Genomic DNA, 21091 nt, shown 5'->3' on the forward strand with positions numbered 1-21091 from the left:
TAAACAAGTACTCATTAGAACACTAATCAGTCACATTAAGGAAGGGTTTACAAATACCTTACGTAGGGTTTACAAAATCAAGTATGACATGTGTGCAGAGATTGATTTATACTAGACAAAACGGAAGAAATTGCAAAGCTTGTAACAAAGAACATGAAGTGTGTTTTAAAAACGACAATCCCTCCTTCTTCTTTGCCAAGCATTTGTGTAAAGCCAATTATTTCTGCACTTTTTTTCCGGAGATCCTCAATGTGAAGAAGAAGGTACCAAGCTGGATTCTCTAGAATCTATGGAAATTCTTACAATTGTAAACATAACAAACAAATTTTACTTAATGATGTTCTCTTGCTGTCCCATTTTCCCCTCACCCCTAAATCTTCTCACTCCTCCCCCAGCGAATGAAATGGTGTCTTCCTCTTCCTCCTCCTTCCACCTCCACTGACCTTGTGTGCATTTAAGAATTAGTATATCCTTTATCAATACCAGATGATGTCACACAGCGACAAAACCAGTAACTGGAAATTATAGTTGTTAAAATTTAAAAAGTTTTATATGTAAAATGAAGCTATTTCGCCAAGTTGCACTTAAAACTATTGATTGCATGTATAATATGCTTAATTTTGAGTGTTAAAAATTCATTTTCATCTGAAGTTTTCATTATTTGTTTTCAATTCTTACAAAGCCTTTTTATTCTCCAATTTTTAATTTCAGTCCTATTATCAGTGTCCTTTCATAATATTTAATCAACCTTTCAGCTGAGTAAGGCTGCTATGCTTCAGAAAGGGGCAGATTACATCCGACAGCTGAGAGCCGAAAGGGAGCAGTTGAAGAATGATATGGCCACCCTTAGGCTGGAAATTGAAGGACTTAATGCTGCTATCAGGTGAATGTCAATCCTCTCTCTCTTTTAACATTGTCAATTGTCGTATTTTTTAGTGTGCATCTCACTATGGGCTCGTTCTCCAATTTTATTTCATTGTTGATTGTGATACATTAGGAAAATAGGGAGGCTTCATTTTTCAGTTTTTTGATCTGTGGCATATGTCTTAAGCTATTGGCAGCATTAACGTATTCACAGATTTTTTTCAGACATCATTTTTTGCACTTAGCGTAGACACTCACCAATAAGCATAATGGAAAATGCCCTTTATTGTATGATAATTGTATTACAAGCATAGAACTCCTTGATAAACTCCGTTCAGTGAGCAATCTAGCAGTGGGCGTAGCAAGAAAAGATTGAGGCACAACTGATCACCAAATGGATGGAAAAGGCACTGTTCAAATGAGAATTGGCCATTTATGTGGCAGGGCTGAAATATTACACAAAAGGCACTAACGGTTGTGAATGGCATAATAATGATGTTGTGACTATTGTATCACCAGGTGACATAGTCAGTTTTGCTGCCGGTGAGCCAATATTATTAAAAGCAGAAAAATAAGATGCAAGTTACTTAGCTAAATTTGATCGAAACTTATGTCGTTATACAGGACAGGGGCAGAAACTGAGGATGAAAATATCACTAACAAGGGGAGACCATGTACCTAGCTCCGCCTTTTTCAATGCCATATTTTTTATGGCCTTCGGAATGGTGAACACATCTCTGAACTATTAGTGGTTCCATTGAATGGGTCTTAGGAAACATAATGAAATACACTTTTGTATGTTCCACAAGAGTTTTAATCCCGACCTAGGTTTCGGCAGTACACACTGTCATTATCAAGGTGAATATACAAACATTTTGCGAGCTTATATAGCTTAGGGAGAGGGGGCTAAGGCAGGGAGGAGGTGGTGATGGTGGGAGGGGAAAGCTAACGAGGAATAGTTTCCTCAAGGTCAGTGGGTTTACTTGCCGAGTCCAGCAGAACTGATAATAAAGGGGAGGAGTTGGAGGGGTACAAAAGGTCGTTAACATAAAAAAAGGTCGTTAACTTAAATTAAAAACTCTTGTGGAACATACAAAAGTGTATTTCATTATGTTTCCTGCGAACAAGTTCCACCAAATATCGCCATCCAACCTTAAGCTGAATGGGTCTTAGTTTAGATGTAATTAATTAATTTCATGCGATACTTTTCACAAGCTGTATATAATTCCAAAATATCGCACATATCAGCAGACGGGTCGGGTGGGGTAGCGGTAACGTATCTGACTCTTACCCAGGGGGCCAGGGTTCGAGCTTTGTCATTGCAGTATGTTTTGTCATCTTCATTGTGATCATACAGCATCAAGTTTTTCATTAATTTTAATTGCAGCAGGCATAGAAATGAGACAGTTTTTTTATCATCATAATGGCGTTTAGGTATTTAAGCAGTGTCATTTCAAATGTGGAGAAATGAAGGCTACACTTGCTACTCTCCTCAAAAACATACCGAAAGATTAAAGGGGGCTATAACAGTGGCTTTTTTCAAAGAAATGACATTTGACGGCGGGCCTCTTGTTATTGTATTGGATTGGCTACGAATGATTTTGGGAAGCGGCGAGCACAAGACACATTTGCGATGGTGGAATGTGCGATACTTTGGAATTATATACGGCTTGTGAAAAGTACCGCATGAAAATTAATTAATTACAGCCAAACTAAGGCCCATTCAACGGAACCACTATCAGTTCAGAGATGTGTTCACCATTCCGAAGGCCATAAAAAATACGACATTGAAAAAGCGGAGCAAAGTACGTGATCTCCCCTTGTAAGTATAAAGAATTGATTCTTGAAAAGAAATGGTACTCCAGCCACTGTTGTTCTGCTTTGAGTAGATACAACAAAATGCTTGAAATATACATGAAGTAAGTGAGGTTAAGCTCAGCAGGAACAACTTAATTTAGTATATATGCATTGCCTGATGTCTGAAAGAATATTTTTATTCAACGAGTACTTGGCTTCTGTCTAAATCTAGAATTATATTTAAAAGTACCCAAAGTGCAATGATGGACTGATTACCCAAAGGGCCCAATGGGCCATAGGGGCCAAATTTCAAATATTGAAAGAGCATGAAGCAGTAAAGAATGTTAAACGTTCGAAAAATCGATCTTAATTTCGGTATCGCAGGTGGTCGCAATTATCCTTTTGGTCTTAAGTCTACTCTTTAGATTTTGTTGCATATGTGGTGTAAATATCTCGAGGTAACTCGGTGATCCTTTTTTTATAATCCTACACGAACACAAAATTTCGATGGAAAACAGGGTCCGCCATTTTGTATTGCATCAGCCACAAATAATACAACTGAGTCATGAAAGTTACCAAGAATTAACAATAATAAACCGCATAATAATATTGTAAATTTTTTTTCTATTGAATTACTACAGAAGGTGTGGCATGCTGAATTTCGAAAAAAATTCAATGAGAGCAATTTTTGCAAACTTTGTTCAACTTTGAGGCCAAGTAATTTGCTTAAAAAATTTACCAATGAAAAACAGTTTGCGTCAAAAAATGCACTATTGTATTGGCAACAACTGTGCAAAGTTTGAATTTCCGCACTCAAAAAAATCGATTTTGAGGTTTTGTCCAGCTATTTTTTATTTCAGCCCACTATGGGGGTGTCCAAAATCAGGGGGAAAATTTTTGAAAAACAGGGTACAAAATAGAGGGTTTGAATCGAATTTTAACACTTTTCATAATCGAAAAAAACTTTGATTTTCAAAGAAATCTTTTGTAGATTCATGATTTTCTATATTTAATTTTTTTATGAACGGAAAGAAATTGTGTTTTTATATTTCATGGGGGTCTTGAAACCCCCTCACAATGCCACTGCTTGCCAATGTCCTTTACCGAATGCTTCATCAGATACCCTATGAAATAGCTTTTAAATTAATGTTTTAATTGAAAAGTGGAGAGATATTTTTACAGTTTATTATACACGTAATATCTGTGTAATGTGTAGTGTTATTATGTTGGTGTAGAAGGTGAATGGCAACTCAAAGGTAGTCCCCAAAAATTATAATCGAAACATATAGTGGAGTACACACATGGAATGTGCTATCCTGTGTTGTTGCTGAGCATTTGTCTATTTCCAGTGGATTTTTTGTAGTAATTAGTGTATCCTTATTTTCAGTAACTGTCAAGCTATGTTGCCAGCCACAGGAGCTCCTGTTTCGCGACAACGAGCTGGGAAGATGAGAGAGAGGTTTGATGAATTTGTTCGAGTTCGGACGTTACAAAATTGGAAATTCTGGATTGTATCCTTCAAAAAAAAATTGGTGATGAATTTATCCATAGTACAGGAAAATCATTGAAAGAAATCACCTAAATATTAATGCTATTAATTTAACTAGATAGTTTAGTGCTATTCCTTTAGTCATACAAAATGTTGCTAGCAAGAGTGATGAGAATTAGAACTTGGACAAATCCTGCAGCAGTGGTAGCTCATGACCTTTAAAAGGGGTGAAGTGTTACTCCTTGTTTGTGGCACGTCCCCTCATTCAAACAGGCAGGTTAATATTTAGTCTATATACAGTTTGACAACCACACGGTTCTATTTTTAGTAATTTCAGTATCTAATGATTGTATGCTAATTTTTGGTGGGGTAATTAAAACTAATCAGTCCAATATTATATTACTGATGTCTAATGAAGCTTACATAATCACTACCATTTCCTTCGTAGGCTTCCTCAAATCGCTGGCTGAAGTATTTCACCTTAGTATTAAGAAACTGTTAGGACCTGGTGATGAAAGTATTCATAAACCAACTCACCCATATGAAACCGTGCAAACAGGAGTGCAAAACTGTAAATTAGTTCATCGCAAAATGGAATTTTGTACGACTAAGAGCACATCTCCTAGGAGGTGGTAGCTATGGCAAGTGATGATACTGCTCATACCAGTACACTCATTTCTCATTTCCCCTACTTTCCCATTTCCTCACCAGTTAAGTGGCAAGAGCTGGGTCTTGGGGACTCACAATAGCAACTAGAAAGTTGCTGTTTGACAAAAATTTCAGTACCCTCCAGGGTCATTTTGTTACAGTTCGTTACGTTAAAAAAACTTCCTTAGTATTTGAAGTACGTGAAAATTGTCATTCTTATTTATCCTCCCAAAATATAGGTGTAGGGTCACTTCTCCTGACGAGCTGCCACTGCTGTGCTGAAGGATATAAATTGTAGTGAAGGAAAGTTTTTTTTAAGTATTCACTTGCTATAATATATTGGCTATTATTCCTTACCTACTCTTAATGCATTTCTGGAGCAGTTTAGTATTCTGTTTGAACCTCTGCTTGTGTCATACAACTCATCAGTGTCGACAGCTAGCCTTGAAGATCTCTGCAGAACAACTCTGCTATGGGTGGAACAGCACTGTTCACTTGTTGACCTTAGGCCAGGTTAGTGCCATAGTAAAAGTATTTTTTTTAGCTTATATCTTTGCTCTCCTATCAGCAAATGCAATCTAGTATTTAAACTATCAAAAAAAAGATTACTATCAATTTGAACTCCTAATAAAATGGAAATTAAGAGACCATAGTCTGATAAAAGACAATCAAAATCATACTCAAGATTTATATTCGGTTGAAATTCTTTGTAGGTCATTTATGCAGATGAGTCAAAGTTATATTTTCTTTAAGTGGGCGACTCAGCTTGCTGTTATCAAATCTTCCATGGGGAGCCTTAATTTATTACGTGACGCCTTTGGGGGGTAAGGTGAGGTGGTCATCTCATGTGTGAGGGGGAGGGGTGCTCTCAGAAATATCACGCAATTTTATTCCACTAGAAACTGTAAAATTGAGGGAAAACAGGGTTAAGTAAAACACGTTCCTACTCCAAAATATAGTTGATCCCTCTGCAATAATATATTTTTCACGGTTATTTGAGCTCCATAAATTGACCCAGTAGCCCCACAATTGTTTAGCCACCACTACACAAATTGATGTGCGACCAGTGGCGTAGCCAGGGGAGGTCTCGGGGGTCCTAACCCACTCCAAAATATAAAAACACAATCATTATCCTTGTTAACAGAAAAAAAATATTGAAAAATCATGAATTTAAAAAATATTTCTTTAACAAATGAAGTTTGTTCGATTATGAAAAGTTCGAATATGTTAAAATTAGTTTAAAACTAGAGATGTGCGAATAGTATCTGCTAATACTAGAAAGTATTCGATTTTCGAGGTCTCCAATAATTATGCTAAAGGTACACTCTCGAATAATTTGAATTTCGCGCTGTTCACTGTCGTTGGTAGTTGACTCGGAAAATAAGAAAATAATAGAATCGTGTTTCATCCTTCCCTCTTTCTCCCCCACTGACCTTTTTCAGCCTACCTGCTTCGAAGTTCCTCATTTCTGGATGTCAACTGCTGTTTGAGTACCGTGGGATACTTACATTAGCGCATTTCCCAAGATCCGGTATCCCCCTCCATTCAGCACTAGCCCCCACTCTGAGGCTTTCCTCTTCTCCGAAATAAAAAAAAGGTCACAGCTCGCGCACGGATCATATTACGATGACTTAAGCTTCGAAAAAAAATCAAGTTACACGAGAACAATAGAAACGTGATTCGCGCCCCCCTTTTCCTCACCCACTGACCTTTTTCTGCCTACCTGCTTCAAAGTTCCCAGTTTCTGGAGGTCAACTGCTGCATGAATCACCTATTAGCCCAAAAGGTGTCTAACAATGACTTTCGGCAATTGATATTACACCTTCAATGGATTGAAATATTAGTAATGTGCGCGTAATTTAAAAAAGAGTAAGACCAAACACGACACATTTATGACTTTATTTAAGCATTTTACGCGAGTAAATAATTGTCTAAATACGATGGAGACTTAGCATTCTGGCGATACTCGATATGAGCAGCTGAGCTTCTCGGAAGTTGATGCGGCATTTTTTTCCGAAAACATATACATATCAAGTTACAATTTATGAGTTGTGCTATAAATCTCTATTGTTACAGTCACAGACGAAGGGATATTTTCTCAGGATATTTGGTTTCTCCCTGATAGAAATTCGAATTCATATTTTTATCTCATGAGAACTTCCTAAGGTGGACTGAAAATAATTGAAGAAAATCCGGTGGAGAAGTGCGTGTATTTTGCAAAACGCCTCAGATTGTCCGCTAGTACTTGACAGCAGGAGAGGTGGTAAAACGAGCTACCTGTTGAAAATAAGAAGTTGGATGAAGCCGAGTATCAGATGGGCGTGCCGCTGAAATGGCATTTGGTAGATAAGAATGTATACATCAGACAGAAATCCATCGTAGCAGTGTAAATGCGGAGACGGCATGCAATCATTTTTTGCGAGGTGGTGTGTCCCCTTAGAATATTTGAGAGAGATGTTAGTTGAATCAACTATTTGCCCAATTGTTTCCATAAAATTAAAATATTCCATTAATCAGCTAGATTCCTGTTCGAATCCTTTAAAGGAAATCAAAATTACTCCTCAAAATCTTGTGTTTCCTGCTGCATAGGCAATTGAGTCAAACATTCCCGCATTCATCGTTTAGTATTCGAGGTACATATTCGAATATTCAAGCAATGATTTAATATTTGAATTCGAATTCGAGAAATCTGATATTCGACCCATCTCTATTTAATACCCATTACTAAGTACCATGTTTTTCAAAAATTTCCCTCCCTGGTTTTGGACCCCCACACCCCCTCTCGAACGAAATTCCTGGCTATGTCACTGTGTACGACTATACTAACACTGAGGCATACGAGCCAAATGTTTAGAAATGATAGGCAAATTATGTTTCTTAGGGATGTAATGTTTTTCTAATACATATACCATGTATAATTAAGGTCAGAAAAATGTATTTACTCTAACAATGTGAATTTTGAAAAATCTTACTAAAATGTTACGGCAAAAGAGCTCACTTTTAATGTACTCGCTGATAGCAAAGGCAAGCATTGAACTTAGTGGAAGTATCCCATCAAAAAAGGCCTATCTGCCGTGTAAAAAAATCCTGCTTTTAACGAAGGCTAACTGAAATGAGACCTGCTAATAGCGAAGTTGGTCTCAGGGCAAGATATATGTTACGTTTTCATCCTCTCCTAAGGTGTTATAAAACATTATGGCAATGTCGTATACTATTCCTATACCTCCTTAATTGTAACTATTATTATTCTGACAACTTCCATTGTCTTCTGTACATGTGATCTCTTGGAACAATGAAAATTTTTATTATTAATATCAATAAATTACTTGCAGAGGCCTCAGCAATAAGTAGTATGAGCCATAATGAAGATTGGTGTTATGATCCACACTCGTAGATATAGATCAATGATTCATCACCACTTATGTTGTTGTGAACGTTCTTTGATTCTGAAAGTTCTACTTTAAATAAAAGATGAGAAAACATCAATATTTATTTATCTTGTCAAATTTTGGAAACGAAGAAAAAATGAACAGAAAATTACATATCTTTTAGTTAAGTTCAGGTTTGGTGATCACTGACCTTTGCCTGACCTGGTGACATTAATCTTGTGCGAAAAATCCACTAGTAGATTGGATCCACGAGTGTTAGATTTTTCGCACAATTTGTGCATTGCAGGTGACACCCGTAAAAGTTATCACCGTGGCTAGTCCTGGTATATGTACTTACATCAGACATTAACCTTTGCCTGTGGACAATTTTTCTTTGACAGCTTTCTCTTTAGTTGGTGAACTTGTTCCATGTCCAGTACATATTTTAATGATGACACATGCTATTCAATCATGTCACGTCTTAAAATCAAATTTATGAGGAAAGAACCAAGTATAGATATTTGTGACTAAATTTTTGTGCTTCAACATTGAATTTAGAGCCTTTTACTGTATTTGTACTTTTTGCTCTTGTATGATTGCAGCTGTTCTGAATTCCCTACGCTATTTGTGCACTGCTACTGAAATTCTCTCTGATCCGTCTCGACTTCCTGAGGAGGCAACAAGGGCTGTCACATCAGGAGAAGGAAACAATATATCTTCGAGGGTGCCTCCAAGGCCACCGCCTGTCCAGTGACCCAAAACCTGTATCAAGAGTTCAAGAAGTGTTTGAGCTTTCAGGAGCCATGGCATGCTCTCATTAGCAGAAGTTGTACTGCCTTAAATGCAGCGTGGCTGATGTTGTGTGGGCAGCCTCGATTCCATTTGAATCTGCTCTGGTGACTAGCTCACCTAAAGATCATGGGGTCACAAAATTCAAAATGAGTCACACGATGACTGTGGTATATGAAGGGGCAAGATTGTTGCAGGCTACCTCTTTATACTAAAATGATCCCAGCGGGGATTACTTATGCAAGGAATGCAATGGTAAATAATTTGTCTTCCTTGAAGCTTTATAGCAACTCCAATGGCTGAGTACATGTTGCAAATAGCTCAACCCATACCAATTATATCATGTACAAAAACTGTCAAAATGTACAAATGTTAATAACTGTTATAGTTGATCTAATAAATTCTAAAAGTAAAGATGGTTTTATTAAAAATTCTGAAATATTTTTATTGAAGAAATTTATATTTTTATAGTTCCACAATGAGTAGAATATGCTGTCATGGATTTTGGGTTTCCAATACATTGTTTGATGTCTGATGACAATTGTTCTACTGGAAAACCCACAAGCATAGTCTAATTTCAAGAGTGAAAATTATGCCTTTTTAAAACTTTTAATAAGCTAACTTTTTTGTGTTGGAGGCATAAAATTTATTAGTATAACGTTGACCTTCTGTTGACTAAGATGTTTATAAAAGTTTTAATTACATAAACTATAAATTTAGCAAATATATTAGATAATCACATTAATTTGGATTTATAATTATTATGGTGTCTGTACACAACAGTTAAGTCTGATATGCCTGAAAAGCAAATGTGCAAAAAGTGAAGGACTGTGGTCTAAGGTTTGGAAGCCAATCAAAAATAGTCTAACCTTGCACCAGTATTTTATTAAATATATAATTTACCCAGCAAGTTGAGGACACAAAAATTAGCATCACAGCTTACCTCATCATGGAGTAGGGCCATTAACATTTTTCACCAAACTTAAAAACAGAAATTTGCTGTTTTTCTGTTCAAGTTCATAGACACCTCGAAATAAAAGCGGCCCTCTTGCCAGCTCTCTTTTGCTGTACCTGTTCCATGAATTGATTTAATTGAGCAACTTCATGAGGAAAACTCACTTTTTTTAAAATAATACAAAATTTGTAGGCATCTTTTCATGGCAAAATGAGAGGCTTTATATCTGTGTTCTAATTATGAAATTCAGATTTTATTGCCAACGCTGAACAAAAAATATTATCTGATTGAAACATAACTTGGTCAATGGGAACTTCGAGGAAGTTTCCAATTTGTGCTGAAGCTAGAAATGATAAGTAAACTTTCTGGAAAGAATAATTTTCTGGCTTTGAATTCCAGCAATTAGTTATTCTGCTTATTGATGGTTATGCAGAGGACCTCCTGCAGTCAGCCAGTCGCCATATTGGGGACCTTTATGTCCACTTCACTAAAGCCATCCATGACAATAGGTTCCAAGGTGGGGTGGGACTTGAGAAATCTAAGCTTTTTCACTATAATTTCTAATTTTCAAAATATGCAACATAGCTGCTAATCATAGTCTACTTATGTCATCATCCTCGTGAAATGGCATTTACTGTTTTTTTCATTACTACTGTTCTATGATTAATTTTAACAATTTCACGTACTTAGAAGCTTTATGAAATCATGACAACAGCTTGGTAGCTTGGGCCAATCTGCGGTCAGCCAGTCGCCATGCACCCGGACCCCCATAATCCCTTCACTTGACCCATCTATTGGCTCCAAGGCAGAGGTAGCACCTGACAAATATGACCGCTTCCACCACCATTCTCCTTTTTAGAATGTAACGTTAATAATTTCAGGAATGTTGAGAGCCATAAGGAACAAGAGACACAATTAGACTAGAAGGAAAAATATTTTGCCCTCACACTTCCGAGCTAGTCCATCCTTAGCTACTCTTTGTTCCAAGAAGGGTTGTGTTATTGAATGCACCACAAGTTGAGTGGACACTGAATTGTCACTTCCTCCTAGGCATGCTTTTCAGGATATATTCAGCCTTCCTGAGCATGAAAGTGGTTCATCTTTTTGTACAGGACTGTGAACTAGTAGAACTATGACCGTTGATGAATAAAAATGTATTTCTCCTTTCATAAAGAGGATGAACACAAATAAAGGTTAGTACATAATACTTTTAAAAATATCAAAAAGACATTAAAATAAAAAATAAATAGAATAAAATACTGGTAAATCGTAATTGTTATCATTATTTAATCTTTGTATTTACACAGTAACAAAACTTTTTCGGGGTAATGAAGGAATGATACACTCCTTAAATGATGCACTGTATAAAAACAGTGAACAGCAATGTAAAATAGGCATTTTAGAGGAATATGTGTCAGAATCAAGTTTCAATCATTGGCATTACGCAGCTTATGCAAAATAATATATGCCTCTCCAAAACTGACAATATTATACATTAATAAATGCAGCAGTTCTTAGTATTCAATATTAATGACATGAAAATTTTTTATGAGAACTCAACTAATTGAAAAGGCATTCTGTATCACCAGCTTTGAAACATTCAAACATATAATGAAAATCTGGTTGAGAATTTCACCGAGTCGGTTATTACAAAATAAAGTTATTAAAAATTTAATAAACCCAAATGCAATCATTTGGCTTCCACAAAAAATTCCCAGTGACTGCTAAGTCAGTCAATCTAAAACATGAAACTCCATACTTTTCAGGAGTACAGCAACGCACCCTACTGTGGTGTGTAGTCCATTTCACAAGTACATATTTGGCATCTTCCACATGGAAGAACACCACAAGACTACCTTAATAATTAGATTCATTTGAGCCTTGCTGATTTGGTACAAGGGGCCTCATATTCCTCGGTGGTGGAGGGGGGCGCATGCCACGTGGAGGGGGTGGAGGACCCCTCGGAGGGAATGGGGGTCTGCCATATGGGGGCCGCACTGGAGGGGGTGGCCTCCACCCTGGTGGAGGCATACCACCTGCAACATAAGAGGAAAGTGGTGAGATCCCTGTTTATTCCACCACAATGGATTTAAACTGCTTTTTTCAGAACAAAATATGCAATAACATACGTTCAATAGCATAAAAGGTGTTTTTTTTATTCATTTCATTGATTCTAGTACTGTGATTTGGTTCATGCCGATGAAATGCTCTTTCTGACCATGAACACGATTAATCATATACGTAAATCAAATACAGTGGAACCCCGATTTATCGTTTTCCCGCATTCATCGTTCGCCGCTCCTGGTCCCAAATTAAGTTCCATAAAGACAATGTAATTTTTTCCCGCATCTATCGTTCCCCGAAGTATCGTTTTCCCGCATTGATCGTTTGGAGATCGCTGTCCCGTCGAATAATTTTCCCGCATTCATCGTTTGATAAAAATGAGACGAAGTGTTTACAACGTGTTATTTATGGCTAATAACGATAGTCACATTGTTTGAATCTTCCCCAGGAGATTGAAATGCGATAGGGAGAAGCAGAGTGCCGTGGGATAGTTACATTAGCGCATTTCCCAAGATCCCCCTCCATTCAGCACTCGAGGCAATCGCCTCCCCCCCGGTTGAAGCTTTCTTCTTCTCCGAAATAAAAAAAAGGTCCCAGCTCGAGCAGGGATCGTATTTCGACGACCTTAGCTTCGAAAGAAAATATCAAGTTACTCGAGAACAAAAGAAACCTTTTTCACGCCTCCCCCTCTCTCGACCGCTGACTTTTTTTTTAAACGACTCGCTTCAAAGGTGGAGGTCAACTGCTGCATGAATCACCAATTAGCCCAAAAGGTATCTAAAAATGAATTTCGGCAATTGGTATTATACTTTTATTATATTGAGATATTAGTGATGTGCACGTAATTCAGAAAAGATTGATACCAAACACGACGTATTTCTAACGTTATTTAACCATTTTAAGCAAGGAAATAGTTGGAATAATACGATGGTGATTTCTGGCGAATAATGATATCATCGCAGCTGATAGTGAGCTTCACGGCAGTTGATGCGATTTTTTTTCGAAAACAGGGCATCTGGTTACAATTTATGAGTTATGCTACAAGTCTCACTTGTCTGAGTTGCTAACGAAGCGATGCCTTCTCAGGATATTTTGTTTCTCTCTACTAGCAATCTGAATTCATCTGCTCATCTAGAGTTACGCTACTTATTGTTAGAAATGAGTGGGTAAGTTGCCTTCTCTACAGGATAAAAAATTTCATTGCGCAGTCATGTGGCCATGCTTCACCCTCTGCAGCAAGCTCGGCCCACGCCATACGCGATAGCATTAGTGCCGAACTTCACCTCATACGAGTGGTTCCGTACTTTCCGGGGTGGGTTGACTTAAAACTAGCGAGTGTTTTCTGTGTGGGTTCAATGGAGTCCGGTTTCATTTTTATTAGTTTTATTCTTATTCGTCTTCTGACCATGGCCCTTCCGAAGACACAAGTGAGAACTTTAAAAGATGGACTGAAAATAATTGATGATGAAGAAAAGAATCCGGGCTAGAAATGCGTGAATATTGCAGAACGCCTCGGTATGTCCGGTAGCACATGACGGCAGGGGTGGGGGTAGAGCGAGATCCCTGGTGAAAACAAGAAGTGGGATGAAGCCGAGGATCAGGTGGGCGTGCCGCTGACGATTAACGCCACATTGCCTCAATCATATTAAAAATATAATTGATAGAAAGGAACATTTCAAATAATAAACTATTTTTGGCCTTCTTGATCCATCTCATAACCAATCACTGCGTCGGCAAAATCAGTTGTTTGAGGCATAACACGCACATTTCTCTCGTTAATACGTGTGCTTGAAATGGCATTTGATGGATAAGAATTTTTACATCAGACAGAAATGCATAATAGCCGTGAAAATTCCGAGTGGAGTGCAAACATCTTTTAGCAAGGCGGCTTGTTCCTTTAGGATTTTAGAAAGAGAGATAAGTCGAATCAACAATATGACCTAAGTGTTTCGATAAAGTAATAATATTCCTGTAATCAGCTGAAATCTCGTTTGAATCCATTAATGAATGCCATGATTCGCAAAAATCCAGCGGATCCTGGGACATAGGCAACCCGGACAAACATTCCCGCATTGATCGTTTTCCCGCATTCATCGTTTTTTTCATCCATCCCCCTGAAAAATGACAGATCGAGGTTCCACTGTAAATCATGCTGATCAAAATGAACACTTCAAGTTAAGCCCTGCGACTTGAGATGAAAGCTACAAACTAAATGACCACAGCGACTTAGCTCAAACCAGAAATGAACAAATCAATACCAACACTACAAGCCAAATGACAACAGTAGTCCCAAATAACATGATGAGCAACAAATTCATCAAAGCTTCTGCTTAGATTTGCAGTAGGTTACATCAATAATGAATAACTAAAATTATGAAAAAAAGGCAGATTTAAGAGAAATATACTAAATTCCATTCCTGAGAGAAGAATGAGAATTTTTTACCACATTAATTGCACACATATTACATGCTTTACCTCAACTACCAAAGCCAAAATTTGCTTGAAACATCATTTTTCATTCTTTTTTATGACATACTGCACTAAAAGTTTTCATAATGTCATTATTGTATCTGTCATTACTTTTTCACCATCATCATGTAGAATCAGATTCTTTACAATGGGATATTACCGTGCGTCAACTTCATTTCTGCATATTTCCATTTCCTATTATGCAGTGATTTTTAATGAACCATGTGATCCACATGAACTATCTGATTTATTACATACCATAACAAATTAATAGCGTGATTCAATTTGTTACTTAAATAATGTCAAGGTATTTTACAGCTAGAATTTAAATGTAATACCAATGATAATTAAGGCAAACAACTCTAAAACATAGGAATTTGAAAATAGAAACCATTTGACTGATAATTTGTAAAAAAGGCACATTATTTCCATTGCAGGGTTATCGTACAATAGACACAAAATTAAGTGGACAATTTTCAATTTATGTGGTCATGCAAATAAGTTTGTACATGGTATGATACTTTTACACAATGGACTTCATTCAAGATATTGCATCCTGTAGTGATACCAAAATCCTAAGACATAAAAAAACATCAAACTTCTCCACAAAGCTATTACTGACCATGCTGACTTATGTAAAAAGTTCATATCTAAACGAGCATTGGTACAAGATACCCAAATTCAAATTCCTTGGCTGTTCCCTCACAAAAATATTCATTTCCCTACATTATTTCACTCTCTCCTTTTGATCAGTACATCATATTTTGAAGGGCAAGAGTTAATGAAATCAAATTTCTTTAGATTCTTTTTTAAACATGCTCCTTTCAATAACACATAGAAAAACAGTAACTTGCAAACTTGACCACTATTAGTAAAAGTCTAAGTATTTTAGCAAACATAAAGTGACACGCGAAAGAGTCTTTTTCATGAAAAAAAAAACGGTGACTCAAGATACACTTGTCATGACGTAGGTAAATTTAGCTATGTATTTGCGAGGTTCCCTTCACTTACCCTGATCTGTAGCAACCTGTACCCGAATGGACAAAAAAATGGGTTGACAGTGAACAAAAACATGTTAATAATTATGGATTAATATCAATCATAATAATGGGTTAGCAAATACAAGAGAATGGAAATAAGGAGGGGAACTTACCAGGTGGAGGGGGCATCCCCTGTGGATGGTGCATTCCTGGATGGGGCGGTGGTGGGGGAGGGACGTTACCCCCTCCTTGCCATGGGGGCATCATCCTTGGCGGCGGCCCTCCTGCTGGAGGGGGTGGAGGCATGGGTGGCATGGTACCCATCTGGTTCGAGGGAGGACCTCCAGAAGGGATTGGAGGCATCCCCGGCATGGGAGGCCGCATGGCACTGCCTGGGGGAGGAGGCGGAGGCATCGGAGGCAAGGGCGGCTGGCCACCAGGGGGCAGGGGTGGCCCAGAAGCCATTGACATGGGGGGCATCATGGGAGGGGGTGGGACGCCAGCAGGGGGTGGTACGGGGGGCGGGGGAGGAATGTTGGTTCCAGAGGGCATGGCCGGAGGGGGTGGGGGGACGATGGTGAGACCGTGCATGGCCAGGGAGGATGGGGGAGGGGGAGGGGCAGGAGGGAGTGTTGCCTGCATCGGAGGGGGAGCATCGGCAAACAGCTGGTGGGGGCGATCTGCCTGCGAAAGGGGGTTCTGGGCAGCGAGGAGTCGCTCGGCAGCCGAACCATGCCGCTCTCCCTTGGCATCCTTCTTGAAAGCGTACGAGACGGTGATAGGACGGTTGCACAGATATTGCCCATTCATCGCTTCAATGGCTGCATCAGATGCCTCAAAGCTTGCAAAGTTGATAAATGCATAGCCCTTTGAGTTCCCCGTTTCTGGATCCCTCATGATCTAAGAACAAATGGGGAAAACAGAAGATAAGGTAAAATTCTTGGGGTTTTGTTTCTAATCAGGCAGAGGAGTGTCACCAATTACTCTTTGAAGTTTCAAATGTAAAATAAGTATCCATATAATGAATAATATTACCTTTATCTAATATATATTATCACCTAGCTTAAGGAAAGTTATGAACCTCATCATACCTTGGCTCAAAAAATGAAATATCACATAAAAACTAATACATAACAATGGAGCGAGGCCACATGTAGCAGTGGTTTTGTTTTTTATAGTTACATCGAAATAGAATGGAAATACAGAATATAACATATGGAATGAAAATAGTTACAGAAAATACCTTGATTTTGTTCTTGCCAATGCAGTCAAAAAACGTATTGAGGTAATTCACTGTATGTTGCCAGTGATTATAAAAGATCACAACACTCCAACAGTAATAATCCACTATGACTGTGGCACCAAAAAGAACCCACAAGGTGATTTTGGCAGTTCATATAAGTTTAAACGAAGCAACTACTTCAAATTATATATATACAAGGAGCTGTGCAACAAAGATTGAGAAGCTATTTCAAGTATTAATGTGGTCATTATTGGTTTGGAAATGTGTTACAGTTATTTCAATAAACTGATCAATGTAAATGTTAATTGTCAAGGCACAAGTATTCACGGTATAGTTATGACCAAATTCAAGATAATCGGAACATAATATAACAAATCAGAATACAATAATTTACGAATAGAAGTTAAAGAAGATATTAAAAATGCTTTCAGTATTTACTTCAAAAAAATGAAATAATATGAATAGTGGCTATATTCTTGAAGTACTTACAAGAAATGCCAAGGAATTTACTAAACCAAGAGAAATAGTTAATGCATTTAAGAATATTTTACGTTTGCTTATGCAACTCAAAAAAAAAACCACCTTTAGGTTAGAGTGCGTTAGTGAATGCCTTGCCCAAATCAATCCAAAGTTTAAGTGTCAAAATGTCTATTGGTCCGGACCATATGCCTAAAAAATTGTAAATGACTAAGAGATTATAGCTCAACCTCTATGTCAATCGTTTAATAACTCTTTAAAAAGTGGAGAATTTCCCACAAAATGGAAAACTGACACAGAGTGTACCATTTAAAAAAAAAAGGATAATGAACAACATTAAAAATAATATATCTGTATGCAAATTGTCTTTTTTTAATATTTGAGGGTATTTTACCAAGGCGCATTGACTTTCCAAAAAAAAAACAGCTAAGTGACATGTAACACAGTTTTGGATATTAGTTCTCAGGTGCATGCAATCTCCCTTGACTTTAAATAGGCCTTGGATACAGTACAACACAATATATTACTAAGCAATACTAAGCAAACTGAAAAGTAAATCAAACTTTATTTGTTTCAATATTTTGGTTCTACACCGCGAAGCTCTTCAGACAGTACTTCCTTTATCTTACTAGATTTTACCCTTGTAAAAATATTAACTCCTTGTAAGAATCACATTATCATAATAATTATATCATCATAATTCACTTAATACATTGAATAATCTTAATCAGGCATAAACAAAAATAACGAGTAAGTATGCACCAAATAATTCCTTGCATGGCTTATAAAATAAGAGAAAATAAAAGACAAACCTTCGGTGTTTGCAAAATTACTCCAAATGCAGAAAATGTGTCATAGAGTAGTTTTTCGTCCACTTCTGGGTCCAAATTTCCTATGAATATATTTGCACCAACATCCAAATTTTTTTGATGAGCAGATGCCTATTCAAAACAAGAGTTCACATTAGATGCAATCAAGAGTAAGCATAAAATGAAATACATAATATAAGACATTATCATAGTTACCTTATTCACACGGATGGGTTTCCCATACAACTTTATCATGTTCATTATCTTGATGGCATAATCTGCATCTTCCTCACCCATGAACTCAACAAATCCATACCCTTGGTGCTGTTGAGTAACTCTATCTTTGGGCATATGCACATTGACTGTAAATTTTACAAAATAAGAGCAAAGTAAACAATATGTAGCACATCAAAAGGAATTTTTTATCATTATAATGAAATAATAATAATAATAGATTTATTCCTGTTCTGTGTCTGGCTTCATGAGAATAAAGACCATAGCAAACAGAAAAATTTAATCATTGAAAACAAAAATGAGCCAAAAGTAAGATATGATGCCCAATAAAAACAGCCACTCTGAGTAAAAACAGCTGTAGACTAGCAAACATTGAACTATCCATACAATAAATACACTTATGCATGAAGAAACTTACAAAAATTGAATTTTTAATAAGAAGCCTTAAGATTAATGGTAATATACCAGTTTTAAATAGTGAACTAACCGAAAACTATGTAAATAGGATATGATTAAATTATTCAGAGAAAAATAAACATGTAAATACAGTTTGGCATATGGTGGATGTTATCAAACAGGTGGTTAAAATTACTACTTTTTAAATTATAACAAACTTTTGATTTTTATCACATAAATTTAACAGAAAATCATTCTAAAATCTAATAACATTAGCACAAATGACTGGTGAAAGAGTTTCAGAAAATAAGATGAACACATGTTCATTCCCTTTTCCTGTCACACCTCTACAAGTTAACTATTACCAGCTGAAAAACTTAACGAATAAAATAGAATTTATGATATTGAACTTTATATCATTGAAAATTTTTAATGAGGGAGATTTCATGGTGAATGGAAAATTTTATCTCACCAAACTGACTGTGGTAACAGGATACATTTAGTACTGAAGTGTATGTATACTAATCTAGACAATTCTGAGCAATTTTCACCCATGTTGAAAAACTAGCATTTTTGATAATAAATGTACAAAATACATCACCTAACATATATTTTGGGAAATGCAGCTTAAATGCGAATTGCTTGCATTGAAAAATAACGGTTTTTAATAAAATCTGAATAAAACATTCAAGGAAAAAGATTATCATGATATGACTGTATTGTAGCAATGAAGTTGTGCACTGTAAAAAGTAAATCGAGTTCTGTGCGTCTACCATGAATCAGTCCCTGTCCCTAAGTAATGTCGACCTAGACCAAAACCCAGCTCAGAATATCACACACAAAACACCCCTTACACAAGAGGTCCAAATACATTATATTTCACAGTCATGTGCATTGTATCATACAGTACGTATTAGGAGGAGGCAAGCAACACCTTAGGTCATTTGTGTAATGGGGAAGGAAAGGTGGACAGAGACCTGGCATCAAGCATTGACTGGCTCATCACAAAACAACACTCAAGCAGGAATCGAGCAGCCTCTGCTAAATCTCTAACTAAATGCTAAGTGCTACTGCTACTTAAGGCCGCTATACACGGTGAATGATCATGCGAATGAAATCATTCGCCGTGTATAGGGGCCAAAGTGATAGTTAGCATACATACTCCGATATTGATTTTACTTTCTGGGGAAGGTGAAGACAGGATGGCTAATCTACGAGTGTCCAAAACACCTACTTTCATTTCGAACTTTGCCATTCTTCCACATTATCAGCAGTTTTGTCAGGTAGATTTTACAATATATTTACAGCATAAATTATAATGCAATGACCTATTTTGGTTTAGTACCACTTAAAAGAAAACTATATTTTAGCCCGGTTAAATAAGTAGCTTCTAATTCCTGAAATCAATTTCCTACTAGTAGAAGTGCTTTACAACAATAAGGAGTTTCATACTTAGTAACTGTCATGAAAAATGAAAATTTCGAATGAAGTTTTCGACAGTGGGAATTTTAATTTGAAAATTCCGAAATTGACTGTTACCCAACAAGAGCATGAACTATTATTTGAGAATAAAAAATGTAACGCCTTGACGTCAATGGAACAACTACATTAGGAATTTAGAATGGCATTAACTACCGAGTCTTACAATATCACAGCTTATTCTGTGTGCGCTATTAAATATTGACAACATAACCATGAATTACAAGCATGCTGACAAGGCGGTGTTTGCCTACAATATGCCCAGTTATGGATAGGTGCACGTACGTACAGAATGCATTTCAATCAGTCATTATAATCAATTATAGAACCTTGTTTTTACTGATATCAACAGTTATAACGTGAAGTACCTACCAACTGGCCCCGACTGCACAAACAACTCCCAAAGCAGGGCTTCTGAAACTTTCTCGTCGAGACCACCAACATAGATGGTGGCATCTGCAAGAAGAGAAAAAAATGATACCAATACTACCATTTTCCTTTCAATGGGCACATTGCCTCCACGGAAAAAGCAGAGCAAAAATGTTCACAGCAAAATATGCAAAGAAGTAATGAGCCGGCTCCGACGGATGGCGAACATTCCACGAATACACCAAGATTGATATTTAAATTACGCTTACTTATACCTAAAACAACGAAAGTAATAGTGATAATAAAAAAATTAAAAATATGTACAGAATATAAGCCGAAAATACCTTGATTCCTCTCGGCAATCGGTCCTGCCGCCATACTTTTGCTTATGTTTATGCCGCTGTTCTTTTATCTTACGAAATTTCAATTGTTTTTAACTCGTGTGTGGACGAAAGAGGGAGTAAAACCAGAGGGAATGACGGAAAGATTCAAAATTATTGAAAACCTTGATGTTACCTGAGACTGAGACACCGAAGATCCAGCGAGGGATTTTCTACGCCAATCCATTCTTTTTCATACCCTTTATTTATCGCGAAAATTGCCTTGGCTGTCGGTCGACGCCTCCAAGTACTCTAGCTCTTGTGTGTCACCGTCAGTCATT

The 21091-nt window shown here is 37.1% G+C and overlaps 2 protein-coding genes across 5 annotated transcripts in view; one reads left to right on the forward strand and one right to left on the reverse strand.

Annotated features, from left to right (window-relative positions):
* LOC124159504 (carbohydrate-responsive element-binding protein) overlaps window positions 1-9369 on the forward strand; it is a 117909-nt gene extending 108540 nt beyond the window's left edge. For all 4 annotated transcript variants that reach the window (XM_046535356.1, XM_046535358.1, XM_046535355.1 and 1 more), the window contains 4 exons: window positions 756-883; window positions 4049-4172; window positions 5182-5311; window positions 8769-9369. In XM_046535356.1, the coding sequence (XP_046391312.1) occupies window positions 756-883; window positions 4049-4172; window positions 5182-5311; window positions 8769-8920 (534 nt within the window). In that variant the 3' untranslated portion in view covers window positions 8921-9369. The remainder of the gene's footprint in view (window positions 1-755; window positions 884-4048; window positions 4173-5181; window positions 5312-8768) is intronic.
* A 1804-nt stretch (window positions 9370-11173) lies between these two features.
* Window positions 11174-20910, reverse strand: LOC124159506 (splicing factor 3B subunit 4). Its single transcript, XM_046535360.1, has 6 exons — window positions 20775-20910; window positions 20434-20517; window positions 18169-18314; window positions 17956-18084; window positions 15597-16323; window positions 11174-11946 (listed from the first exon to the last, which is right to left on the reverse strand). The coding sequence occupies exons 1-6, from the start codon at window positions 20806-20808 to the stop codon at window positions 11768-11770; spliced, it is 1299 nt and encodes a 432-aa protein (XP_046391316.1). The 5' UTR covers window positions 20809-20910; the 3' UTR covers window positions 11174-11767.
* Window positions 20911-21091: the final 181 nt, after the last annotated feature.

Source organism: Ischnura elegans, chromosome 5 (assembly GCF_921293095.1).
Source record: "Ischnura elegans chromosome 5, ioIscEleg1.1, whole genome shotgun sequence".
Taxonomy (NCBI): Eukaryota; Metazoa; Arthropoda; class Insecta; order Odonata; family Coenagrionidae; genus Ischnura; species Ischnura elegans.